The following is a 27,491-nucleotide window of genomic DNA, read 5'->3' as shown; positions in this document are numbered from 1 at the left end:
TACATAAATAGTTCCGACACCATTAAATACAAAAGTGAATAAATATGAGCAAACTCCTCTCGTAAAATAAATTACTGTAAATAAATAAGTTATTAGACCACATCCGGTTTGTGTGAGCAATAAATACTGAGAATTGTCTCGTCATTGAAAAACGAGTGGTTACAACGCCTCAAAACTGGGGACTAAAGCATATGAAACATGGTGCGCTTGAGGTGTTTCCCCCTGCGCCTCTCTTTTTTGGTCAGCACCCTTTTCCCATCAACCAGGAAAATGAAGAGCTGCCGCAGGACGGAATGCGCCACCATCTTTCTGTGGAACTCGTTTTGGTTTTCCAGCGACGTGGATACGTTCTCCACATGGCTGCTGTTCGGGCTTGTCAAGTCTACGGGCTTTTTCACCTTTAGAACAGAGTCACAAGGTGTTAACGTGTATACGTATATCCTAAACAAAAAAGACAGTTAGGAAAGTACCTTTTGTTTAAAGAGCCTGAGCAGGATTCCCGTGTAGTATGTGGCCTCGGACACGATTCTTTTTCCAGGGTAGACCTTCTCCACGTCTTTTAAAAGGTTGGTATAGATGGTCAAACCTTGAGCTAGCCTGTGCAGGCAAGCCTCCTAAAAGAAAAAAAGCAGAAGACAATCAAAAAGGGACTGTGATGGAAAGTGCAGCAATTTAGGAATTGTTTCATTTAAATTGTTGTAAAAGCTGGTGTGCATAATTAATTGTGTACTGCCACGATGCCTCGGCATACTACATTAAAATTCGATTTATGTTGCGTTCTGATCAAGTACAATATTTTAGAGTGCTGTTTTCCCTTAGGTATAAATATTAATTGTTTCCGAGACGAGTGTAGAACAAAGACACAAGTTTGCTATCCTTTTTTCCCCTCATAAACTTGAGCAGGAAGGTAAGAAGACGCGAGTTTCCAATACTTTGACTCCACTCCTGACTTTGTCAAAAGAGGCCTGACAATTACACGGATGACCACACAAGACAAAAATGTAAGTTCAAACATTTTACTCTGTTTTCCTCCCACTTGTTAGCCTGCGATAATGTAGCTTTTTCACTGAGCTAGTAGTTCACAACTTTAGCAAAAAGCTATGAAAACGCATTGTTTTTAAAATGATAGCGACTTCCCAAACAAATTCTGACTAACTTGTTTTTTCTTTGTTTCTGTCAGAAATAGCTCAAAGTGAACAAAAAACGTGTAATAATTTTGTTTTTAAATTGAGCTTAAAAATACATATTTTTGGACTTTTTATATAGCATAGTTAAATTTCAGTATTGGCTATTTACATTTTGCAATGTGCATTAAAGTTATTTATTTTTTTAAATACCTACATTAAAGTTTTTGCCAATATGTAGACACTACTTTAACAATAAGTGTTAAATTGGGTAATTTAAAAAAATCTAATTTACATTTGTACTTGCATTTGTTTCAGACTGTACTTTTCTTCAGTTACTTCCAGGATTGAATCCCATTTCTACTACAGAGTGTGAGTACTTTTGCCTCTTGGTTCTTACCTTGCTAAAGTTGGAGATAGGGCAGCTTGCTGGCATCTGGGCTAGTTTGAAGTTTTCCAGCAGATTGTACTTGATAGTATTTTCAAATTCGTCTTCAAACTGAAATCGGAGAAGCGAATACTGAATACAGAAGTCAAAAGTAATAACAAACATTGAGGTATCAATACTCTTAACGTTGTATCCATCCGGCTGGGATATTTGATTGGAAAAGGTCATGGTTGCAGGTCATTCAAAACTTATATCGTGAGGTAAATTTCATTTTGCAATACTTTTGACCGTGATGTGACAATTTGTGTTTTCATCGTGAATTCTTTGCTTGCCATTGATGGCGTCTGACGTCCAATCCATTACTGAAATGCGAGTGTATGTACTTACGTCGTTCCTGTGGTCTTTGGCGATTCCCAAAACCGATTCCCAAAGCGGCGAGACGCTGGGGAAGAGCTCCTCCTCCTCGCCCGACGCGTGGCCCGCCGGAAAGACGGTGGGCGCCCCGGCGCCGCAAACGACCAGGGATGCCAGCCAGGCCTGAGCAAGAATTTGCGCATCTGCCAGCGGAAGCCCCGCAAAAGCATGAATGGCTTTTTCCAAAAGAGGAATAGAAAAACGGGAAGCGAGTCGTCAACTTACACATTTTTGATGAGATTTTGCGTGCCGGTTGAGCTTCCTCTTACTCTCGTGGAACTTGTCTTGTCTTGATGTCGCAGCGCCATTATATATTCTCCTAACACCTTCCTGTTTGTGGACTTATTTTGTGGTGGTACCTCCCTTCGTTTGTGTCATCAGTGGGGTGATGAGAGGGAATCGCTACGATAGGAATTTTACCGTGGATAACGTCCTGTTGGAAAGCCAATGAATGGTTGTGTTTTAAGTAACATTGAGTTTAATGAAAAGACTAATATTGTCTTAAACTGTTTTGTTCTTTAGATATTTAAAATTTGGCTGTTGTCCCTAATGAATTTGAAGTCTATAGTCGTCAACGGCAGTCCACCAGATTCAAACCTTGGAGTGAATGTTTCTGGGGTGAGAGTTTATTCAGGAACGATTAGGAAAATTATGGATTGGACGTCTATCGCTGTCAATGTCAGGCAGGTAGTGTACGTTACGAGGTGATCTGAGAGGGTTGGCCAGGAATGAGTTAACTCGTTTGTTGCCTTGGACGTTCAAGACATTTGAATTGGGAGAAATGCGACTCGTCAATTCAATTAATCCACATGTGTCAAAATGGCGGCCCGGGGGCCAAATCTGGCCCGCCGCATCATTTTGTGTGGCCCGGGAAAGTCAATCGTGAGTGCCGACTCTCGGTATTAGGATCAAATTAAAATGAAGAGTATAGATGTATATTAAATTTCCTGATTTCCCCCTTTTAAATCAATAATTGTCATTTTTTAATCATTTTTTTCTGTGTTTTTAGTTCAAAAATCATTTTGTAAAATCTAAAAATATATTAAAAAAAAAAAAGGCTAAAATAAACATTGTTTTCGATCTATAAAAAACTGGAATTTCAGGGCTTTTAATCCAGTTCTTTTAATCAATTTATAAAAAAAATATCTAAATATTATATCTAAAATGGTCCGGCCCACATGAAACCGAGTTGATGTTAAAGCGGCCCGCGAACCAACCCGAGTCTGACACCCCTGAATTAATCGCTTTGTTGACAGCTCTACTTCATAGTATTAACAAATCAATGGATTGGAAGTCTATAGCCGTCAATGGCAGTCAGGGAGTTTTTAAACATTGAAATGTCAGTTATATATCTATGAAGTCTGTTGCTATCGTTTAATGATTTAGAGCTTTATGAATAAACATGACTTGACTAGTGTGAGGGCCGTTTTAACCATGATTGTTTTTTTCTTCTTCAGTAGTTAGTTAAGCAATCCTTTTCTTTAAGAATTTAGTCACTACTTAAAAAGAATAATTGCGTTTGCTAATCGTGACTCACTTGTAAAGCTATTGACTGTACGAGCTAAAAAAACTACAAGTGGAAAAACACAAAGCGTGAAAACCACAACAAAAAATGTGCAAGCCCTAAAAAAAATGGATGACCGTGAAACAGCCCAATACACTGAAAAATCAAGATCTGTAAAAAAAAATGGCAAAAAATAATAACAATAAAAACGGAAATTTGAAAATTACATCTCGGGGAAAATTGACTTTTTTTAAACCTCTGAAAAAGATAAAAATTTGTATTAAAAAAAGCGTGCAAAGCCCTGACAAATGTATGAAAAGTCCCCAAAGTTTTGTATGCGATCATTCATCCTGGACTCTGCCACGGTTTCCTTCCCTCTTTGCCATTTCATATTTCAATTTTTTTCGATTCCTTTTACTCTTCTAGCGAAACGGTGAGTCAAGGCACCGTGGCAAATCCTGCTCTCGTCACGTCGCTCGCGCTGGGCCAAAGTTACAATTTAGCAAGATCCAGCGTCAGGGGCCACTCTTCCTCATTTTGGTGAAAAGGGCCAAGAGGAAGTTTGGTCGGCCCTGGTTTTGTGTCATTCAAAAGAAAGTGGATGCTTTTGCTTTTAATAATTATCATAATAATCGGACATAGGCTTTGTCATCATCATTGACTCGACAAAAGCCTAATTGTCATCATACCCAGCTGCGTATGATGAAATTGGTAAAGTTAGTTGTTGTTTTGTTGCTTTTGCTAGAAATGAAAAGTATCAAGTCAAGTTGAGACTTAATTTGTATTTTAAGATATAACATAACACTCTTAAATATTGTAACTATTGCCTCTTAAAAATACATTTAAAAAGCCTAGGCTAAATCATAAATAACCCCCCACACTCTGCAGTTCTCACTTTGACCGCTAGACGGCAGCATTAACACATTTGAACCTCTACCTCATCACTTTTATTGCTTGTTTCATCATCCATCGACATAAATTTCCTCCAAATCATCCTTTTCTCATTCAGCACTTCCCCACCACTTAATTATCTGCCATTGACAGCGCTAGACGTCCAATCCATTTTATAATAAAGGCTTAACAAAAACACTAATGAATAAAATTCCCCCCCAAAATTCCACTATTACTCCACTGCAACTTAAATATTTTCACTTTCATTGTGCATTTTTGTTTTGTCTAGTGCCACTTCTACTCGGGGGCGACTTGTAGTCCGAAAAACACGGCATCCTAACTATAAAAGATCACATAGCAGTTGTTGGGTAAGTCAATCAATCGCCGCATCCCTACTAGGAATGAATCTTTGTAAAAGCACATCTCGCGATTTGAAATGTGGAGTCTTTTGAAAGTGTTTCAAATATACAGCGGCGTGTAAGAAGGAAAATAAAAGTGCTTTGAATGAAGGGGAGCCACCGCAAAGAGGCCGCTCATGTTTCAACTCACCTGCCGTTTACTTCAGGTTTAACTGGAATGTATAGCAGCCACCCCCACTGCACGCAGATAGGAGCAGCTTTGTTAAAAAGTGCTCACATACTGCATTTAACTCATTTCCCGTCATCGAATACTGGGATGGCTCGCATTTGACTCTTTTCTCCTCCACTGCCATTGACGGCGCTAGACGTCCGAACCCTTTTGACTGGCTATCATTTGATCACTGCCAGGCCCCAGTTTTCAAATTAATATTTTTTCTCTGTTGAAAGAATTATGTTTAGAAAATATAAACAATTTGAGATGTTAAAATAGGATTTTAAATGAAATACAATAATTTCCTGATTTTTATTCACCACCATGATTTGAAAAAAATACATTAAAAATAGAGTGATTTAAGAAATTCATATTAGCGATTTCCCCTTTTTGTAAGTAACAAAATAACGTTTTTGAAAATGAGAAAAATAAAAGATTTATTTCTCTTTCCAGTCATTTCCCCCCCTAAATTCCAAAATCTACGCAATTGTACGTCCCCCAAAAGGTATGAAGTTGTCCCAGGTATAATCAATCCATCGTCGCGGTGAGAGTGCGCGCGCGCACGCTCGCTCCATTTCAATGACGGGCACGCGCACGCCTAGTCACGCCGCCTGCTAACCTGAGGTGTGCCAGCCAGCCAGCCAGCAAGACGTGCTGCGGAACAACTCAAATAGTAGCTAGTTCTAAGGCGAGGTGCTTCGGGTCGAGCCGAGCCGAGTTGAGTCGTGCGCCACTCCGTTGCAGATGCCCCATTGAAGGCGCTCGGCAGAGGGGGCGAACGGCCAAGCCGAACCGGCCCCCGAGGACAAGGCGCCGTCATGGAGGACTCGGAGCCCGCAGAGGACGGCCTGCTCGCGGGCTTGCGCTGGAACCGGAGCGCGCGGGACCAGGCTCAGCTCAAGCACAAAATCCGAGACCTGCCAGGACTGCTTAAGCACGGACTGCACCTGCGGAAGAAGAGCGTGAGTAGCATCCCAAGGGAACCGAACCGAACCGCGGATGACCATTTTTGTTTCGTACTCGCGTCACGACTTGTCCCAAGCGTGAGTGTCGCAGCCTCGTGTTTGTTTGCGCGCGGGCGTGCACGCGCGAGCCTTCATCCATAATAAGGCTCCCTACCCTACCGTACCGTACCGTACTTTCACATTGCGGTCGTCAAGGCAACCGGCCTCAGGTTAGACTGCCAGTGCAAAAGTGGCCTCTCCAGTCGAACACGGCAAGCGTTCATCATCCGCAGCCTCAACCAACGTTGATGGCTTCAATTGACACGATAAAAGCATCAAGCGAGGACCATCAATCTTGCTCCGGGTCTCCATGTGGGATTATTATTATATATTTCACAGCGGGGGATTGTCGTCATTCGCCACTGACTGATTAGCAGTCTATTTTTTGAACTTTTGCACTCCCGACTAGTGTGGCTTTTCATTTTTCATTCATCGGGCTCACGGTAGCAATACCATATTCTTTGAAAAAACGACAACATATGTTTCTTTTAGCACTAAATCACTGCATACTCCCTTGAATGTAAAGTCTTTGCTTCCCTGGCTTGGTCAGACACTGCCAAACTCATTGTCTTCCATTGACAGCGCTAGACGCCCAATCCATTTGAAGTAGGAAGGATGGCAGTTCATTTTTTTCTTGACCCCACTACTTTGGTGGAACAATCGATACAAAGATTTTAGATGCGCACTGCAATACCCGCATACTTTACATATCACTACTACTATTGATCTACTGTTTTTTTGTTACTTTAAACAATCCACTGCCATTGACGGTGATAGGCGTCCAATCCATTGTCACCGTCAGCCGGATTGGACGTCTCTCCTCGTCAATTGTGTGACAAGGCAAACCTTGGAGTTTACTCCCGATGGTCGTGGATGGCGCTAAAACATTCAACTCATTTTTTTCCCTTTGATGCCAATTTCCCCTCCCGTTTCCATTCCTCCATCGACGCTTTGATGTCTCCATTGTGATTTCCTCGTGACCCATCGCCTCGTTGTTTGCAATCTAATCCGAGTCGGCAGATAATGACCTCACGCTCCGCCGCTCGCACAGACGCACTTTGAAGTCGTCGCCCAGATAAGCGTGTCAGCATGTGTTGGGAGCTTTATAGCCCTCATCTTTCTTCTCCGCCAACAACAAATAGGCACCCTGCGCGCGCATTTTTTTGGGGATGGGGGGGATCAGAACACCGACACTTGAGCGTGCCAGAAAAGTGGAAGTGAGTCAGCGAGCTGGTGAGATGACTGAGACGGGAGACAAAGAGATGCGAAAAAGCTAACTGTCTGTGATGGATTTTAAGATAACGCCACATGATGACAGTGTGAACTCGGGTGTAAAACTATCATCTGTGTATCGATAGTTGAACCCATTTTCAATTTCACGACCTCGACAAAATGAGACAGAAATGTTTGTATTTATTGTTGAAAATAATCGGACATCGATAGCCACTGAGTTATTATTCAGAACTTGGCATAAATGATTCAATGGTAGATCGTTTATTGATAAATCCACCATAGCAGCCAGTGACTTGAGACAGAGAGTTTTTTTTCTTTTTGTTTTCTGTCTTCACATGCTTTAAATCCGTTCTATGAGTCCATGTGCTACTTCAAATCCATAAAAAGGAAATAGAAGTCAAGGTAAATTGGGTGTGCCCAGGGCAAAGGTAGCCATTAAGCGGCCACTTGTATTAAGCGTGAGAGTAAGAGTGTCTCGTTTCACTGATTTGAGGTCAGATAGTCATCACGGGAAGTCTCTTGCGTAAAGTCGATGACGTGAAGCGCTCGTCAACGGAACTCATTGTACGCACGGTGGCGAAAAAGATTGAAAAAGGGCTCTATTTCTTGTCCGAGTTGTGTTGATTCAGTGTATTTATACACGTGCTTGTGTTTGGTTTTTTCAACAGCAATCACCTGACACAATCCCCGGACCCAGCGCCGGTCCCACAGTAAACAAGGTGAGGACATGCACGCGCACGGTGATGATGTCATCGTCCCTGGTCGTCTTTGTTGTCTAAATAGAGATGAGCTCACTTGTACGATTTTCACCGCGGGCTTCATTTTTCCGTGCTTTCTGTGGGAGTTGAAAGTACCGTTGTAAATGGTAAATGTGGATGTTCTGATTTGTGGATTATGTAGATTTAACAAAACGTGTAGGAAGAGTAGCTTTCGGGAAATTTGAATTGAAAATGAATCGTTTTTTGTTGGTGTGAAAAACAAAAGTTTTTTTTTTTTGCATTCTAGTTAGAGAATTTTTTAGAGGGCAGCCCTGAAATTGGCCTTCTGTTCCTCCCAATAAGTCGTATTTCCTCAAAACTAACAGGAAATGACCTAAAATCAACAGGAGGAGGCCAAAAATCTTGAAGTGACTTTTTGTTTTTGTGGTTCTTGCAGTCTTGCTCCCAGAGTTTTCCTTGCGCCGGCCGGGCAGTGAGAAACGGCTTCCTCTCGCACGGACCGTACCCGGCCAAGGACAAGATTCACCTAGCCCGAATCATACGGTACTTTGTTTTTTCCTTCTTTTTTTTGTCCCTCTGCTCTTTAACTCCTTCACTGCCATTGCCGCACATCAAAACAGGCGCAGTTATGTTGGCGTGGAGTTGGTGCAGTGGCTTTGCGAACAGTGCGTCTACGTGCGATGTCGGACCACCGCCGTGCGGGTGTGGCAGGTTCTGCTGGAGCTTGGGGTCCTCCTGTCTGGTAATCCCACCCCAGAATAATGATCAAAAAAACCCTCATAAAAGAACGTTGTCAAATTGTAAATATCATCTCTGCGTATTTTCTGCTAGTGGACCAGCGAGTGGTCTTCTCCGACTCCAACACTTACTACCAGTTCAGTTTCGAGGAGTGCGACTCCACCTCCTGCGAGTTCCGTGCCAATGAAGGGGAGTGGCCAGAAGCTGTTAGGCTCCTCCTACAACTTGCTCCCTACGTTCAGTTTCGCTGCGGAGACAGAACCAACAGCCCGTAAGTCTCCATCTTCTCCAACTTTTTGAGTTGTGACTGCTGTTTTGGCACCGGAATTCCCAGCATGCCTTGCGGGGTGCCCTATTTCAACCAGTTCACGTTCATCACGTCTATTACCCTTCGTGGCTAATTATTTCCCAATTTGTATTCCGCAATTCACGTGTTTCCATTTCATATGCACTATTTGAAATGTTGATAGGTTTGTGTGGTGTGGTGATTTATCACGCTCCTGGTTTGGGGACATCTAGTGGCCTCTCTGCATTATTAATGTAAGAAGTACTATTAGCTCTGTAAAGTCGAATAGCGTTCCTAAAATTGATAATACGAGCAATTGATGATGTTTTAGCGATCGCTGAGGCCTAGCGCCAAGCGCCAGATTGCCGCTATTGGTTAGTTTCGGGGACAGAGTTGTGTAACGACACCATTAGCATCTGGATTGATCCGACCCACATCATCCGCTTGTACGCAGCTGTCAATTTGGTGCTCTGTTAAGTGCCTATTGATGTGGTTAAATTTGGAGAGGAACAGCGACACAGTGTTCCCTGTTGAAAATGGAAAAACGCAGCGCCCAAATTAGCGGACGGACGCCCGCTCATGCGACACGCGCTCCGCGCTCTCTTGCATATCTCCTTCTCATTCCGGCAGCAATCCAAATCCCTTTCAAATGTCTAAATCCTGGCTGTGCTGGCGTGGGAGACATCAAGCGGGTGTCGGCTAACGGTTCTACCGTGTGTGGGATTCCTGACGCTGAACTCAATCTGTCACTCGGATAAATGAACAAAAGTGGCGTACGTGGCGTTTCCAAACCACGGCATTTTTAGACGCGCCAGCGTGCAGAATTGAAACGCCACCAAAGGTATACGTCTATTAATGCTGGGCGATACCATGACTGTATTTCCAATCCAAATACTAAAACATGATGTGTTTGACAGACATGGCCACTACTACTATGAAAAAAGCCACTAGCATGAATTAATCCTACCTGTCCACTCGTACGGTTTGCCCCGATTTTGAAGGGGATTTTCAATCTTTTTGATAGATACGGTTGTACAGTAAAAATGAAAAGATTAAATATGGCCCATTTCTTCCAACATTTATGAGCTTCTCCTTTTATCCTGACTGTCGGCCCAAATAATGTGCAGAGCACACGTGATTATCTTTTCAACATTCTGACTCGGTCTGGCGCTTCTGGCTGCCTCGCTCTTTCTTCTTCTTCTTCATTGCTGGCAAAACAGTGAGTTCACGTAGTTTAGAACAGGGAAGAACGAGCTGCCGTCCCCCCCAGTTCAAATGGATTGGACGTCTACTTGTGACAAACCTATTGAGATTCATCTGCAACGCGTCAGAGAGGATTTTCTATCATTATCGCTCTATTACGGCAATGAATCGTGATTATTAGTTTGCTTTTATTTCTGTTTCTCCCCAGGTCGGAGGAGGATTCTGAGGGAAACCGCGACGTGTGCAGCGAGATCCTTCAGATGAAAGCTTTAGAAATGCTCACATCTACGGTAAGTCAATATAAATTTGAACCACTAATCTAGCGCAACTTAACGACCACTTTTCTTAACCAACAGGTACAAAACGAGTTGGCGGCGGCTCTTGCCCGAAAGACGCGCAAGGCTTGTGAGTAAACATGCAAAGTTTAGTATTTTACACAAGATGGCATTGCATAAAAAAATAAAGATGTCGCCTGACTCATTTTTTTTATTCATTTCAGTATCAGAGCAGGACTCTGAGATGCCCGAAACAAGTCAGCGGAACGCTCGATCGCCATCTGCAGAAACCAGCCCGGTAAAATGACAAAAGAGATCAAAAAATAGTGTGACACACCATCCAAACAAACACTCGGAGGGCTTTGTTGACGGGTGCGCGTGCGTGTTATCAGTTGCGGTAGGGGGTGCTTCCCTAGTCAACACAGGGTGAGGGTGTTGTGAGGCTCCACTCTTGCATAACATTTAGAAATAAAATAGTCTGGCACCGCTGTTCAAGGCGTTATACGTTCAATCCGTTCAAAAAGCAGGCAATCGGCTCCCCAAACAAGAGTGAGTTTAAATGTCTTTTAAGGCTGAACAGTTTTAATGTCCCACATGGGAGTTTGGTGTATTCCCAGTGTCGTTTGAAAACCCCAAAACTGTTAATATCTCATTTCTGTCGTTCTTGATCAAAGCAGATGATGCAATGAATTTAAATGGTAGTTGCAAGAATTTGGTTTTTCTTTTGAAAAACAAGTAGACAGATGCAAAGTTACATCATATTGATAATCCATTTTTTTCCAGAGCCGTTTTGGATATCACTGCGCACTTCCAGCTCAAATATGAAACCCGGAGTAATCTCACTGTAATTAACACGCGATTTATATCGAGTGAGAACCAATTAGTCTTAATCTGTGATTAACCATCCATCAAAACAATAGTTTTTGGCATCCTTGGTTTCCTCTGCACACTTTCAACAATCATTTTTTATCTCCTCCTTTTTTTTGCATTACAATGAAACGTTTTGCTCTTAATTCAGCACAGCCTAAAGGGTTCAAACTTTTCCAAATCCTGATTATAAGACTTGAACGCACACACGGACATGGACACACACAGACACACACACATCAACACACGTACACGAACGCACGCACGCACGCACTCCCGCCCACTTTGCTGATAATCACTGGCAGTCGCTTTTCTCCGCCAGATCTGCTGACATGGAGACAAAAAGGAGAAGCGCAAGAGAGCGAGAGAGGGAATTACAGAGTATAATGGAGAAGATTTGAAATAATGAGGATTTGAAGATGAATAGCAAAGTTAGACAATCCCCGGATTACTTTTGTATTTCCCTCCGATTGCTTAAGTGAATCCGTTCCCGTCATGTCTTGGGACTGCGGCTTGAGATATGTGTTCACGCCCCCTGTTTTGCAGCTGGCCGGCGTGTGCGCCTTGCAAAGCGGCGGCGGCAGAGGCGGAGTCGGCGGCGGCGGCGGGGGGAGCGCCGGCCGCGAGGAACTCACCAACCGACTGGGCCTGGAGGCCGTGCAGCGTCTGGCCAAGGACGGCTGCCGGCTGCTGCAGAACCACAACTATCGTTTACCGGACAGGAACCAGCCGGTAAGTACGCAGATCACGTCAAATAAACTCTCACCTCAGAAACGTAAAAGGGCAAAGCTTAAACTTTCTTCAACATCACTAAAAGTAATCCTTCCACTCCGACTAGCTCGTACATATTTCTCCGTTAACGGCGTTTAAATGCTATTCGCTTCCCAGCGTAAACATGACAATCTCCGCGTGTATTAGCGCACTGCTGGTAGCGCATTAGCTCTCACCGAGGGTGTTAATGAAGCTACCCGCGATGTAATTGCGCTTACCCGAGGGCAAGAAATGAAGCGAAAGGAAGCCGGGCTGTTAAGACACGCGTTTGTGGCATCTGTTACGCGTCTCCTCGGCTTACTTTGTCGTTTGGTTATGCCTCGTCAAGTGAGAAATGTCTCGTTAAGATCGCCATTAGGCTCATTTTGGGGTGTTATCCCATCTCAATGTTTAGATCATTGGCCGATGTTGATGCGTTCGTCCCAGTCAAAAGTTATTTGGATGTCTCGTGCCGTCAACGCCGTGGGAACGAGGGCTGTTGCGTTTTTTGGACGATTATTTTGATGACAGAAGGTTTAGGGACATTTGTTTTAAAGCCACAAAATATTCCTTTTATTTATTGGTGTTGTCAATCAAAAGGTCTGAAATTATTTTTTTTAAAAAACTAATTTATTTTTAGACATGTTTTTTTCAAAAGATGTCCCGCTCAGCCATATTTTAATGACAGCAATGACCGACATCGGGTTTGAGCTCCGGATGAGGCAAACGAGAAGAAGCAAAAATGCGAGTGTGACATATCAGAAGAAATTCTCTACTAGACTCCTTTCTAATATGCCGTAGGTCTACTCACTTATGGAATGCTACGCTTTGAAATATTAATGAAATAAGAGCAAAGGCAGGCATCAAATCGAGCAGGAAAAAGCGAATCTCGGCGACGGCCGAACCGAACCTCTTCCTTTTGACGAGGTTGTCATGGCGACTTGATTTGACTTTTCTTTTTTTTTTCCCTGACAGCCAACCTTGACAAATGAGTACCGTCTGTTGCCATGGCGATAAGATTCCCGCGCGCTTAATTTGCCTTCGTCTCCTCTAGTCCGAAGCCCCAAGTCGGTGCACGAAGGCCTGGGCTTTTTGCTTTTCGTTTTCCCATCCGTCATTTCCAGGAATTCTACCCCGGAGCTATCATAACAGAGATATGATGACGCAAGGGTAGAGATCAGAGGGCGCTTCCTTTTTGGCTTGGCACAAGCGCGCTTTTCCTTTGCACGGCGCGTCACGTGGCAGGTGCGCGGCGCCGCGTTCGTTCCCCGATTGGAATCTCTGGGGCCTGAAGTCGGGCAGACCTAAATTGAACCCGCTAAAGAGAGGAAAGATAAAATGGAGGAAAGGCAGGAAGTGGAATGTTGTCAGTCGATTACAACATACTTTTGAACCAAAAAGATGTTTATATGAGCCCATGTGAAAAAGCCCAGCGCCAAAACAATGATTTTTGTCAGCCTTAGATAAAACTCATGCAATCTCTATTTAATGACTTCCCCTCTTTTTTTTCCACCTGCCTACTTTCCATTGTCTTTCCTTTTAATCTCTCTTACATAAGCGTCCGCGGCCCCACACGCACAGCCTTCAACTTCCATTTTTGTATATTATTTTGTTCCTTTCTGCGCCTCCCCTTACTCTCTGCAGCTAAATTTATGTTCTTATCTGGCGCCCCCTAATCACCTGGGTGTGTTTTCTGCTGATTTTAGCAGTCGCGGCACGTCGGCTTGAACTCCTTTTGATCTTGTTTTATTTTTTTATTTTTTATTTTTGCGCCTTCTATGGCTTTTGTTGTTCTTGGCGCTGGAAATCACGCGTCGAATCGGATATCACGACAATGGGCTAACTTATTTACTCTGTAGCGGCGCGTTCCCACCGCTCTCGCTAATGGCGTCTTACATAATCCCGTTTCATTTTTTTTCCGTCGTGATTGGAGTCGAGTCGGAGGCGGCGGTGACACTTTTGTCTCTTCGGACCTCCGGGCTGGCGGCGTGCGGAAAGCAGCTGGAGGAGATGGGAAGCTTCTTCACGTCTTCTTTTGATCCTCTGCCTCCACCTGTTTCTTATTACGCTCCTTTTGTGCTGCCTTTATTCTCAGCGCAGGTGTCATGTGGTGCCACAGTCACCCATCCACTTTCCCTTTTAACTCATTCCCTGCCGTTGACGTCCAATCAAAATGCGTTTCTACGCCAAATTTCAAGCACTTGATTCGGAGTCAAATGTTCTTACACTTGGATTGCGCTTTCCACCATCAAGGCAATTTTACACGAATAGATTGGACGCCTGTCGCCGGCGATCGCGGAACGTTTCAGTGACCAGTGTTTGAATTCTGTCAAATCAGGAAGCGGTCGGGAGGGTCTGCCTGAAGGAACGAGGACGCGACGTGCTGGTGTTGCAAAGAGTGACCTCGTCGTCGCTGACGTCGCCGTCGGAACGGCCCTCGCCCACGTCGTCAGGGGGCGGGTCCCGAGAGGAAGACAAAAGGTCAGTCTGAGCGATCGCATTTGCGGCTTGGTTTTTAGGTGAGCAAATTCTGGTTCATTTCAGTAATCAGCTATAACGTAATTAGTAATTATCCATCAAACATGGACACAGACTACATTTTGGTAGACGGCTAAGAGTCCCTCAAAATGCAAAAGAAAAAGAAAATGACACACTGTGCATCCATGTACAAAATGTTCATTTCTTTTTTCCTGAAAACACGTTAGCTTCATGCTAATATATGAAGCAGGGCTGAAAAGGAGCATCATATTGCACTATTAAACTCTAAAAACACAGAATATCCACACACAAATACTTTTTGAACATTCATAGACAAGAAATCAAACAAGCACTCACAAGGACTTCTACTACTGTTGCTATTTATCCCGTTTTCTTTTTCCATTTTTTTTCCTTTTTGCCCGTGAGGCCTGGAAGTGAAAACACTAACAAGGGAGTGTTGACATTAGGCGTGAGTTAGACAAAGTGGGTGTGTTTGGCAACACTCCCCTCCTGACTTTTACGCTTTCAAAGGAAGCATGAAAAGTTTCTGACATGCACGCACACAGCCAAAAAGCCAACAGCGAGCTACCTCCTTGAAACCGCCCCGACTTAGTAAACGTGCGCTCCTCAAAACGTCCGAGCATGAGGATGACCAGCAAGCGAGCCACGCTGGCCCAAGCCGAGGAAGACATCGACCAAGATGAAGACGATGACGACAAAGTTGAGGAAGGCGAACGCGCGTTCGACGTGCCTCATTTTCGTTTCATCGACGAACCGGAGAACGAAACGTACGGCGGACGGAGCGACTTTGGAAGAGAAGAGGATTGTTATGGGTCTTCTTCTTCTTTCAGGTACGTGGTGGTGTCGGGAACGCCGCTGAAGATTTTGGAGCATCTGCTCAGCGACCTGAGGCTGGACGACCAGAGAGGGGCGCCGGAGAGCACGGAAAGCGGTACGTTTAGATTTGGCTACTTTACACACGTCGTACTCACTCACTCGTTGCTAGACGTCCAATCATTTTGGACTGAGAGGGCTGACACTCTGTTGATTTGACTCAAGAAAATGAAGTTGAAAATAATTCTTATGGTTTTGAAATTGAAAAAATATCGATTCCGAGATTCATCTCTAGACTGGATTAATTGCAACGGAGATCAATTGCAGAAAAGTGGCATTTATTCTTCAACCAGAATGATCCAATTATTCAGATCCGATTAATTTCAGCTAAAATGACTTCTTTTTTCTGGTTCTTGAACAGCCAGACCTCACAATAAGAATATTTGAATCTTTTTAATGTCAAAAAACTACAATACTATACAATACTCAAAACCTGTAGTGAGTTCTTATAAAAGACGCCAGTAGTGAACGGGTTAAATGATCCTATGAAAATAGAAAAAAAAATCCAACGTCCCAAACCACAAATATCCAGGCAAGTGATAACTCACTCCTGCAAAATTCCTGTTCCTTTTGCCTAATCCTTAGCTCAACATCTACTCAAATCTCGCATGTATTTCAAACGTGAGCGCTGAAATTGAAATGACAAGCAACGAGTTGCAACAAATCCCCGCGTCGTTGGTTGGCCGCATTCTGTTACGTTCGTGCAGTGGCGCAACCGTGTCGCCACCTGCACTACATCTTCCAAATATTTAATGCTGAAATGACTCTCGTTAAACGAGTCCCTCGGTGCACTTCCAGGGATTAAGCTGCAAAACAAGACTCATTTATCATACTTGACTCTCATTTCCATCTCTAAAAAAAGTCATTTTGTTGTGAACGTATTCGTCCGATATTAAAAGATGCAAAGATACTCACTGACTGCGTGAGGCGGATTTTTCATGATTTCATCTGATGAGTCGAAAAACTCTTTCGGTGCCTCTGACTGTGACAGACGTCCAATCATGTGGCTGTAATATATTTAGTTTGAACTGGGAGGGCTATGAATAAATGAGTTTTTGTTCATTTGCTGCCAACCCTCCAAATGGATTGGACATCTATCTCTGTCAATGAGTCGAGGAACATTCCAGTTAAATTGACACAATAGATTCAGCCGGACAAATAAAATTGTCAGTGGCGAAAAAAATCCATTCTATTTATCTTTAGGATTTGAATTAATTTTATTCTTCTTTGGCAATTTCAATCTTTTGTTGTTTAAAATCATAATTTCCATCTTCAAAACAATGACGCGTTCAGCATTAATGCCATGAACGATGACAATCGCCACCAAGGACACGTGGCCAATTTACAAAATGTCCGAAGCCGACAAAAGTTATCAAGCTTTTTAGAACAGAAGTGTTTTACAGGGATAACAATAAATCATCTCGTTTGGCCGCCATTTTGGACGATGGTTATCCAACCGATCCATTTGGAGATAAGATGCAAACCTCGGAGTGGAAGTTTCTTAGGTCAATTTATTTATAAATCTTTGAGAAAATATTGGATCAAATATCACAAGTCATGTCACGTTAGTTAATCCAAAAGCGGAAACATGCACTCTCCAACTCTTGTCTTCTCTTGTGGCGTCGAATGGGATTACATGTGCTTGCTCCGCCCACTTTTGGACCAATTTTTCTTGGTGGTTTTTCTTTTCCAGTAAGTCTGCAGCAGGTCCAGTTGTATTTGCGCCGTTCGTTTGTCCTCCATCTTTTCCCGGTGCATTTCTTCTTGCTTGAAGCTCCGAAAGTCGTCGATGTCATCCATGATTTCTTTGTACAGTTGCTTCTTGGCGTCGGCTTGATTTTGCGCAAATTCCGCCAGCTCTTGCTCGTACAGCTCCTTGATGATTTTGACCATCCCAAATTCTTCGTCTTTGGTCTTTTTCTGCTCGTTTTTGATTTTTTGCCTCTCCTGCATTTGCTCGTCCAGGCCTTCTTTCATCCGTCTGTTGCTGACCTGTCTCTGACGCTCTTCCTCCGCTTCGGGGTCCCACAAAAACTCCTCCTTGGCCTTGGGGTCCTTTTTATGCTTGCTCTTCAAGTAATCTGTGGAATCCACTTCCTTGATTTTGGCCATGACTTTGGTGGGGTCCATGTTGGTGGGAGGGTCGGGCAGGATGTGCGTTTTCTTCAGCGGGTTGATCTGAAAGGTGGTGTGCGGTCGGACCGAGCGCTCCGCCTTCAGGAACATTTCCGTCAGGAATCGGTCCCGGTGGACGAAGTTGACCTTTTTTTTGTCGTCCTTGGCCATCTCGCTGCCGCCGCGTCGGGGAGAATTGGGCTGCCGGGGGTGCGATTGGCCTGGGATTTGCCCCAGCGCTACGACGGGCGCGCCAACGGCGATGCGTGCGAGCGTGACGCTGCGTTGTGACAAAGGACGCCGCGATGATGTCCTTTGGTGACATCGTCGCCATCGCTGATCTGCTGACGGTGATGACGATATCATAAGGCTTGTTTTGTGACCGTTAAGGCGACCATAATGCGGCCAATCCAAAATAAAACATATTATTTGCCGGCAAAAAGATTGGAAGACAAATGTGCGAATGATCGCCATTATTCATGTCATTTATTTTTTTCCTTTTAAATCGAAATGTATAATCTGAGTCAAATCAACACGGTGGGATGAATCTCATTTGATCGTAATTAAACTTTTTTTTATTGGGACCCAACATTAAAATAGCTTCAATTGAGTCAAATCACATTGAATGAATTCATCATTCATTTCCCTTGCGGTGATGGATGTTTAATACAGAAGCAAACAGGAAGGACAAATGTACATTTTCTGCAGTATTCTATCAGCAAATGCCTATAAATAAATATTTTATCTTTTTTTTTAACTCCAGACCAAAGCTTGTAACAGATTGACTTGAATCAAATCAATGCAGCGATTAATCTCATTCAATCATAATTCATTTAGCAATAGATTTTTTTTTAAAATTAAAACCAAAACTTTTAACAGATTTACTTGTGTCAAATCAACACACAGATTTTAGACTCATTATAAAAGAGCTAAACAAATATGTGTTACTACGTATTTGCTCATTCACCGCCGTTAGAATGCGGACCGGCAATATTTCCGCATGGTAAAACATCAAGTTACTTGGAATACCTGTGTTGTTTTGTAGCGTAGCGAGCTCCGCGGGATGTCAAACAAGCGCAAACACGCTCCCGCGGAAAAGCGGCGACCCGTCCCCGCGTACAAGCATAATAACAACAGAGCACACTGGCGGATTAGCACGCTTTATCATCCCGTAGTGCACGGAAGCATCGCACGGTAGCCCGTTCAAACCCTAAAGATGGCGCTCATCACTTATTGATGGAAAGGACTCGGCGATGTCTTTTATAATTGATTCCTGGGCTCGGTGCGGTAGGGAACAATATTTAGGTCGCCCTTTTTTCCCAAGGTGAATATTCCGAGGTGCGCAGCAAAGGACGACCAGGAATGACTCATTACTCGTCTCTCTCAAGGGCTTTTTGTATTCCGCTCTCAGCTGCTAGCGTGTCACGGAACACGACTTTTACAAGGATTTTATTCATTTCCGTCTGTTGACTGTGATTAATGTCCAATTTTGCTGGCAGTGATCGTGAATCGTAGATTGTAATGACTAAAACAAGGTTTTCTGCGAAATGTAAAATACTCTCAGTAACTCTTCGTATAAAGTAACTAGAAAATGTCAATGAGATATTTTTTTAATGTTAGTAGTATATACCAAAGTTGTTGACATTTAGTTTTCTCCACTCATTAAAAATACAAAAAAACGTTCTGTTTTCAATACATTTTAAGAGTAAATCTTTGGCGAAAATGTGTTCAATTAATCCAAGAAAAATAATCACTTAGAACATGTGTCAAAGTGGCGGCCCAGGGGCCAAATCTGGCCCACCGCATCATTTTGTGTGGCCCGAGTAAGTAAATCATGAGTGCCGACTTTCTGTTTTAGGATCAAATTCAAATGAAGAGTATAGATGTATATTACATTTCCTGATTTTCCCCCTTTTAAATCAATAATTGTAATTTTTTAATCCATTCTTTCTGTTTTTGTAGTTCAAAAATCATTTTGTAAATTCTAAAAATATATTTTAAAAAAAGCTAAAATAAACATTGTTTTAGATCTACAAAAAACTGAATATTCAGGGCTTTTTATCCATTTATTAAAAAAAAACCTGAAATATTAAATCTAAAATGATCTGGCCCACGTGAAATCAAGTTGACGTTAAAGCGGCCCGCGAACCAACCCGACCGAGTCTGACACCCTTGACTTAGAATGAAAGAGGCTCATTTTTTTGTTAAAGATGATTAGTGTCCTAAATCCTCTGACTTGAAGTCAATCTTTCAGACGTAGACTCAAAAACAAGTTGTCTTTTTGACTTACATAAATAACATGAGCTGAACTGACATGACACACGACACTAAAAACAAGGGCAATAATGAGCACTCCTATTCATCATGCGAAGTGAAAGACATGCCCTTAGGCTTTTGTACATTTTATGTCTCGGTGCATGTACTGTATCGGTAACCATCAATTAATCATCGTGCCTGGCTTTGTAGACTAAAATAAACTGTTCAACTGACAATGGCAATCAAAACAGCTTAATAATGTAATATTGTCAGACTAATCCTCTCACCATTTTGTTAATGATGTTTGTCCTCCTCCAGAAATGCTGCTAGATGACTTCCTGTTAACTTACCTGGTCTTCATGTCTACCCACGACTTTTGTCAAGCTCTGCTGGGACAATATCCTTAACTCTTCCTTCCACTGCCGTGGACGGTGACATTTTGACTCACTTTTCCACATTATTTACTGTAATATGACTTCATTTCACATCATACATCATGTTAATCTAGTCAAATCCAGGTGGGGTTTTTCAACATGTATATATTTTTCACTCCTTTGCTGACGTTGACGGCGTTAGACGTCCGATCCATTTTGACAGGGAGGGCTGGCAGAGATCATCCGGTTATCGACACAATTTTCACATGATTTAATTGATCATTTTTGTGTTCCAGAATTCACACAGAATTATTTACAGAAATTACATTCTTAGGTTGGTAGGAAAAAAAATCACTCCCAGGTTGCATTTGAACTCTCACTGCCATTGACGGGGATAGAAGTCCAATTCATTTTGACTGGGCAGAGTCCAAATAAGTCGTACGTGTCTCCCTGTCAACGGCAGACGATGAGTTTAATCTCCGTCCTACGGGATGTTGTGTCCTTGACTCCTTTCCACCTATAGCGGCGCTCGCAGTCGAGGCCAGGAAGAGGGCAAGGACACCCTCTACAGGAAGCGCAAGGTCCTGCAGCTGGTTTCCCACTGGAGTCGACTCTACAAGGACTTTCTCAAAGAGGAGGAACACGTTCGCGGCTTCATGAAGGTGCCAAAAAGCACACGCTGCCACATTGCCTAGTGTACATGGTCACGGAATCCGACAAAAGCCTAACCTGTCGGCTTCATCGCGAGGTTGTCACGGGAACCAAATCGAAAGGCTCGGTCGGCGGGGGGTGTAATCTTGCCGAGCGTGCAATCGAGGAGATGGTTGCCTAGTAACAGAGAAATGAGACCAGATTTGGGATTGCGGGAGAGGTCAATGATAAGTGTGCTTCGTCTCTTGAGATTTTTTTGCCCCGTAGTGAGGCGATGGAAGCATAGCGTTGAGATAAACAATACGCAAGAGATTTACAATGGCGTTTTGTCCCACATTTCTGTTCTAAAGCTGAGCTACCAAAAAATGGGACAGGATCCGTGCGTATTTGCAGTGTGGGATCCATCAATTCACATGTTGGGACTGTTATTGTTAATATTAAATCCATTTTTAAACGTGTACCCTCTTTGTCTCTTTTAGACTCTTTACAGGTGCGTCCTTGAGGATCTCTACGAGTTTCCAACGCTGGAAAAAGACCTCAAAGAGTTCCAGAAGCTTCTACGCCGTAGACAGTAAGTCCAATTTTCTTAAGGTAAACATGCACGGGGAGCCTCGGTTTGCCACGTTTGGACGTCTTTGGTTGATCTTATATAAATTTACCTGTAGTTTCTGCTTCTCAATAATGCTGAGTAGAGCGGCTTCATTTTTTATTTTAATATATTTAACTTTTTTTTTTAATACAAATTATTTTGACGTAGATTTCCACTTTAATGGGGAAATTCAACTTTGGGTTGGGGATGGAACTCTGTTATAACATGAGGAAGGACTCCCCGTATTAGTGAAAGGTCTCTCCTCATTTTTCACAAATGTCTTCACAGCACAATGGAAGACTGTCCACCCAGCCAAAAGGTAACTAACCCGACGACACATTTGTAAAGTTTGGACTGCAGCGTTTGACCGCCGCGTTCTCTACCAGAGCAAACAAATCCACCAACAGCTGAGTTTGAAGGAAAACTGTTTGCCACTCCGAAGTCCGCCGCCCGACACGAGAGAAGGTAATCGCAAAAATGAAAATGAAAGGGGGGGAAAAAAAAAAGGAACCAAATGTAAAAAAAAAAAGTCTTGTGCTCTCCCAGTTATTTGCTGCGTGTACGTGAGCAGCGACTCGTACCTGAGCGTCCACACGCACCCGTCGCTGGAAGCCCACGAGCTGCTGAGAATTGTGAGAGTGAAGATGGACCGCTCGGAAGAAGACATTGTGCTTGCCGTCTTCTCCCACAGTGGCGGTGAGGAAACTTATTTTCTCTCCCTCGGGTGGTTAAAAAAGGTTTTTTTTTTTATATATATAATCCTGGGATTGTGCTTGTCGCGCGCAGAGCGCAGGACGTTGCAGCCGAGCGACTGCGTGTATTCGGAGTCGCTGACGCCGCAGGGGAAGCTTGTCGTCTGTCGGAGGGATTTCGTGGAGATTTTGGTAATGTTAAATGTTAGACAAGGTTTTTTTTTACAGCTTCTGTTGGAATGAGGAGGTGGAAAAATGTTGAGGCAGAATAACAGTTTACAAAATGAAGTGATGTTTAAATAACTGTAGTGAATGATGTGAAATAATGTTTAAGGTGGATCAAATGTTGAATGAATGTTGTAGAACACAGGTGTCAAAGTGGCAGCCCGGGGGACAAATCTGGCCCGCCGCATCGTTTTGTGCGGCCCGAGAAAGTAAATTATGAGTGCCGACTTTCTGTTTTAGGATCAAATTCAAATGAAGATTATAGATGTAAATTGTATTTTATGATTTTCCCCTTTTTAAATCAATAATTGCAATGTTTTTTCTTGTGTTTTTAGTTCAAAAAGCATTTTGTAAAATCTTTTTCAAATATTTTCTGTCTTCCACTTTAATATTGAACGTAAACAAATATTTTGTTTCCTTTTGAAATGAAAAACAAATGATTAAAAGACGTTTTCCCTTACGAAGAAATTACGCTCAAATAAACATTATTTTAGATCTATAAAAAAACAGAATATTTAGGGCTTCTGATCCATTTCTTTTAATCCGATTAAAAAAAGAAAAATCTAAATATTATATCTAAAATGGTCCGGCCTACGTGAAATTGAGTTGACGTTAATGCGGCCTGCGAACCAACATAAGTTTGACACCCTTGTTGTAGAATGTAAAAATAGTGTGTATGACATGGAATGATTTTAACCAATATGGTTGAATAATCTTGACTGAGTAATTAATATCAACGGTGTCCTGTTTTTACGCGCAGCCCCCTTTAACGGACGGCGCCGAGCTCAGCAGGAGGCCGGTGCGTCTTTTGGGGATCAACACGTGGGACGTGGCGGCGGCTTTTACGCACCTGGACTGGAGCTTATTCAAATCTATCCAAGAGGTATTCATAAAGTGCAGAATTTTGTCTTTTCAAGCAAAATGTGACTTGAAAACTGATGGCCGCAGCAAGAGCTGGTCTACTACACCCTGCGGCGTCTTCCCGGCGGCGGGCACACGGCGGCGCTCTCCGTTTTGCTGCAGCGCTGCAACGAGGTGCAGCAGTGGGTCATGTCCGAAGTCCTCATGTGCGCATCGCTCAACAAGCGGGTGCAACTGCTGAAGAAGTTCATCAAGATCGCCGCACAGTAAGGATGCGCCGCCGCCGCGCTCGCCGAGAGGCCACTTGGCGCCGTCACGCAATGTCCCGTGTTTGCGCGCGTAGTTGTAAGACGCAGCGGAATTTAAACTCCGCCTTCGCCATCATCATGGGACTCAACACAGCGGCGGTGAGTCGACTCAATCAAACTTGGGAGGTGAGTTGTTTTTTTTTATGTGTGGCTTCCCTTTGTCCGCTTTTTAACCGCATTTTTGTTTGTTTTCGCTTGAGAAATGTCCCGGAAAGTTCAAGAAACTTTTCGCAGAGTTGGAGCTGATCACGGTGAGGAGCAAATGCGATGACTTTTCGGCATGGGCTCGTTCTTCACCGTTTCAACCGCGTGTCTCTTTTTTTTGGGTGTGCCAGGATCCGTCCCTTAACCACAAAGCCTACAGAGAAGCTTTCAAGAGAATGAAACCTCCAAAGATCCCTTTTATGCCTCTTCTTTTGAAAGGTGAGCTCCCTTGAGTCCCATTTAAGGTGACTCAAATAACTTGAATAAAACTCATTATTCCCTTTTTTCTATGACTGAAGATATCACTTTTATCCACGAGGGCAACAAGACCTTCCATGATAACCTGGTGAACTTTGAGAAGTTGGTGAGTGGATTCTCAACGGCAAATAAACTAACAAAATAGTCCTTGACGAACTCATTGACGTCAAGTCCATTAAAAAATAAAAAATTCTAATGGACCGGTCGTCTGCTAGTGACAAACCTAATTAAAATCAATAGCTTAATCTCGGATCAGTTTCAGATTGAACTCTTTCAGTGCCATTGACGATGGTTGTCGTCCAATCACGTGCTGTCTAATCAGACTTCTCTAAATAGGAGTGACTTTGTCACTAGTAGACGTCCAATCATTATCCGTCATCGTCAATGGCACCGAAAGAATTGGCGTCTGGCCGTCAACCCATATTTTTGAAGGAGTCTGTTATGATTTCGAGGACTTGTAAGAATCCACATTATTTCTAGTAAAAATGTACTCATCTTCAATGTATGTTCAATACTTTTCCATCTCCGCTCACAGCACATGATCGCAGACACGGTCCGAATGATTCGACACTGCCAAAGTGACCAAACAGGTAAGAGAAAAAAAAATGATCCTATCATTAGCACGTGTTTTCTTTTTTTTAATGGTAGCAAATCATTTTTAATAAACTTGACGTCCACTTTCCAGGCAACGAAGTGATCGGGGTGGACAGCGCCGAGTTGCGGGCGAGCGTCCACTACTTACACATCATTGACAATCAGCAGACACTCTTTGAACTCTCCCACAAACTGGAACCGCGAGCCTAGCAGCAAAAGGAAGGATGTCATTGGATTGTACAGTATCTATACGGCTAAATATGGCTGATTTGTCTGGTTTGTGATGCGCTAATTTTCTCGTTATTTATCAATGTTCCTAACGTTTCTCATTTCTGTTCCAAAAAATGCCGACTGAAGAGTTTTTCACGTGTCCATCGTTTGCTACACTTAAGTATTTTCGGGATTTTGTCACAGCTGCTAGATGTTACCACGTAGATGTTTTTTCTTTTTATCGTCGTGCAGTTGATTTTATACCTCAAAAGACGAGTCAGTGTTGGAGCATTCAACAAACATACCTCCAAGTTTATTTTTTTTTGCCGCCGGTGGTCAAACTATTAACACTTCAATATTGATATTGAAATGAACGTACATTTCTACCACGTATGGACCTAAATATCCATTTTGTCAAATGTTACACAAATGCGTCGTAAAACTACTTTTCTCTTTGTGCTATTCCCTTCCAATTGAATGGCCTCTCACTCACAGATTACCACAAAGTCTTGTTGCAGTATATAGCATGCATTATAACTCATATGGAAACAGATTTTTGTATACTTTTGGATATTTGTATTTTTCATAAGAAGTCAAATAGATGTCGAAAACTGAGTGCCAAATAAGAGTTAGTAGACACATTCCACTGCGGATTTTTAAGATACTGGGAAGGATACACTAAATGCAAATATTATTCACATTCAATGGTTGATGCAGATCTTCAGAATTATATTGGGGGGGAAAATGATTTGAGAAGGTAACTTTAAGATGCTTTGCTTTAGTGTTTTTTCAGATTGGACCCTTATAAAAGAGCTCACACGCCATTTGCCGGGGTAAAATCCAATGGCATTGTGCTCTTTCTTCTTGTATGTGGATTGCTAGTGTGGCCAAATGAAAGTTCAACAATGCAGACAGAAACTGGACAGAAAGTCACCTGCGCATGTTTCTGGAATCTTTGGTATGGATTTAATAATTTTCCTTTTTCTGCCAAAATTCTCTCTCAATGAGGGCAACAGCGTGCACTTGTAAATTGACAAACTGGATATTAATGATGATGCTATATAGGAATTCCATATTGTGGCCACATGAGGGCGCTAGAGTAGCTTGATATCTGGGCGTTATTTTGTCCTCCTGGAGACGTTTACTACAGTTGACAGTGCTGTGAAGGGAGAAGGGAAATTTGTAAAATAAATAATAGTAAATGGCGCTTTATTTTAGTGTTTGAAACACTCCTGACTGGGGAAAGTTTTTTTGTTTGAAACCTGTTTGCATGATGCTCAAGAATTAATGCAAGAAGGGCATGTTGAAGCCTTTGACGTATGTAATAAGTGTAAATTTATGCCTCTGAACTGTTATTTGTTTTCAAGGCAAAAAAAAAGAAAAGTAAATCACTAAGCAATACATTCATGGCCACTTGATGTTCTCAAGCCACATGTCTTTTCTATAGAAGTGTTTTACTATGTGGACATTTGAACGGAAATGAATAAATTATAGGTTTATGTGAAATTAATATTTTTGTGTTATTTTCCGGTTGGTCGTACTTAATTCATTAATTTGTCACCCCTCTGCCATGCAGACACGGCTTTGAAAGAATTTTCTTCTGAATGCAGACATGGATAACGTGAGATTGTGTATTTTATTTCTTTTATTTTGAATTCCGTCATGAGCGATGGTAATTTGCTCACAGCATTGCTTTAAATATGTGATGTAAAACTGACACTGAATATTCTTATACAATAACATTTTGCAGAAATTTGAAAGTGTAATTCTGGATTAGCAAGGTTTAATTGTTGGAGTAGAAGCAATTGTAATGTTTCTAATTCTGTAGAATGCAGTAGTCTCGGTGCAAATGCAGCTGCTTCCTATGGGTAGCCACGCCTACCGCATTTTTTCGCGCTAAACAACAGAATGTTCCATTTCAACGAAACAAAGGGGGGTGAGTCATGTACAGCTTCTTTTAATGCCACGCAATGTTCTCATTTATCATAGAAATTGGTCTAATTATACATCTACAGGTATAAAGTCATTGTTGAAAGTGTAATACTGTGTATAGAGGATTATGTATCCCTAAAATGTAGATGTACGACTTCTGACAACCCCCTGTCCTTTCCGCTAAACCGATTTACCAGCGTCAATGTTTAAATCCATGTGGGATCTCCGCGGCTGCAATTTCCCCCAATCAAAGTATCCTTAAAAGTGGACATTTTGTTTGAAACTGGACAAAATGGCACGAAAATCAAAGGTAATTGACGTTTAAATGTTTTCTTAGTGTTGATTACTGTTTTTCTATTCGGATACCACAAGTCTTTGCGAGACGGAATGAACTGGAATATGTTAAAATTCAAGCTACCTGCTAGCCACGGCTGTACAAAAGCGTGAATATTTCGAGAGAAAAAAAGCTAACTAACTGACTTCTTTCTTCCTTCAGCCCTTACGTTTCAAGTCCAAGTTTATTACTGCCGAACTAGCGCAACTTTTCAGTCATTCTGACAGCGAGGAGGACTTTGAAGGCTTCAGTGAGGACGAAAGAGTGGTTAAAGCACGTTCAAACAAGAAATGCAACACTAAGGTATCACCACAAACAGCCACTATGTTACTGAAATCAAAATGGAAACGTGCATACTGAACATAGATATTTAGTATCAGCATTCACGTAAACTGCTGACGTTTGGTAGGTGGTCGAGTCAGAAGATGACAGTGATGTGGACACAGGTGTCTACTCAGATGGTGAGGACTCACCAAAACCGAAGAGAAGAAGTCTTTTAGTAGCTCTCAGGTGTGTGTGTGGATATTTTTGTATTTATTGTTTTACAAAA

The 27,491-nt window shown here is 42.5% G+C and overlaps 3 protein-coding genes across 8 annotated transcripts in view; 2 read left to right on the top strand and 1 right to left on the bottom strand.

Annotated features, from left to right (window-relative positions):
* Window positions 1-174: 174 nt before the first annotated feature.
* On the bottom strand, window positions 175-2,234 carry il6 (interleukin 6 (interferon, beta 2)). Its single transcript, XM_077591312.1, has 5 exons — window positions 2,196-2,234; window positions 1,900-2,049; window positions 1,525-1,623; window positions 471-614; window positions 175-398 (listed from the first exon to the last, which is right to left on the bottom strand). The coding sequence occupies exons 1-5, from the start codon at window positions 2,232-2,234 to the stop codon at window positions 183-185; spliced, it is 648 nt and encodes a 215-aa protein (XP_077447438.1). The 3' UTR covers window positions 175-182.
* On the top strand, window positions 1,443-26,185 carry rapgef5a (Rap guanine nucleotide exchange factor (GEF) 5a). Of its 2 annotated transcripts, XM_077590176.1 has the most exons (28): window positions 1,443-1,496; window positions 4,611-4,689; window positions 5,636-5,853; window positions 7,797-7,847; window positions 8,284-8,390; window positions 8,468-8,589; window positions 8,679-8,856; window positions 10,283-10,364; window positions 10,431-10,479; window positions 10,574-10,647; window positions 11,763-11,948; window positions 14,305-14,447; window positions 15,296-15,396; window positions 20,028-20,106; window positions 20,601-20,745; window positions 21,214-21,305; window positions 21,612-21,642; window positions 21,710-21,788; window positions 21,870-22,019; window positions 22,110-22,207; window positions 23,001-23,123; window positions 23,189-23,367; window positions 23,445-23,535; window positions 23,610-23,660; window positions 23,745-23,832; window positions 23,913-23,977; window positions 24,407-24,461; window positions 24,557-26,185. In XM_077590176.1, exons 3-28 carry the CDS (start codon window positions 5,710-5,712, stop codon window positions 24,673-24,675), a joined length of 2,682 nt encoding a protein of 893 aa, XP_077446302.1. In that variant the 5' UTR covers window positions 1,443-1,496; window positions 4,611-4,689; window positions 5,636-5,709; the 3' UTR covers window positions 24,676-26,185. The 2 variants fall into 2 exon arrangements, with proteins under 2 accessions (XP_077446302.1, XP_077446301.1); XM_077590175.1 differs by lacking the exons at window positions 1,443-1,496; window positions 4,611-4,689 and having other exon boundaries at window positions 5,483-5,853.
* A 143-nt stretch (window positions 26,186-26,328) lies between these two features.
* cdca7b (cell division cycle associated 7b) overlaps window positions 26,329-27,491 on the top strand; it is a 31,355-nt gene continuing 30,192 nt past the window's right edge. For all 5 annotated transcript variants that reach the window (XR_013297744.1, XR_013297742.1, XR_013297743.1 and 2 more), the window contains exons 1-3: window positions 26,329-26,917; window positions 27,104-27,244; window positions 27,351-27,451. Coding sequence is in view for 1 of the 5 variants with exons in the window: in XM_077590186.1 (XP_077446312.1) it covers window positions 26,900-26,917; window positions 27,104-27,244; window positions 27,351-27,451 (260 nt within the window). In the remaining 4 variants the exon portion in view is untranslated. The remainder of the gene's footprint in view (window positions 26,918-27,103; window positions 27,245-27,350; window positions 27,452-27,491) is intronic.

Source organism: Stigmatopora argus, chromosome 21 (genome assembly GCF_051989625.1).
Source record: "Stigmatopora argus isolate UIUO_Sarg chromosome 21, RoL_Sarg_1.0, whole genome shotgun sequence".
Classification (NCBI taxonomy): domain Eukaryota; kingdom Metazoa; phylum Chordata; class Actinopteri; order Syngnathiformes; family Syngnathidae; genus Stigmatopora; species Stigmatopora argus.
The sequence above is the reverse complement of the archived record's forward strand: the minus strand, read 5'-3'. Positions and strand labels throughout refer to the sequence as shown.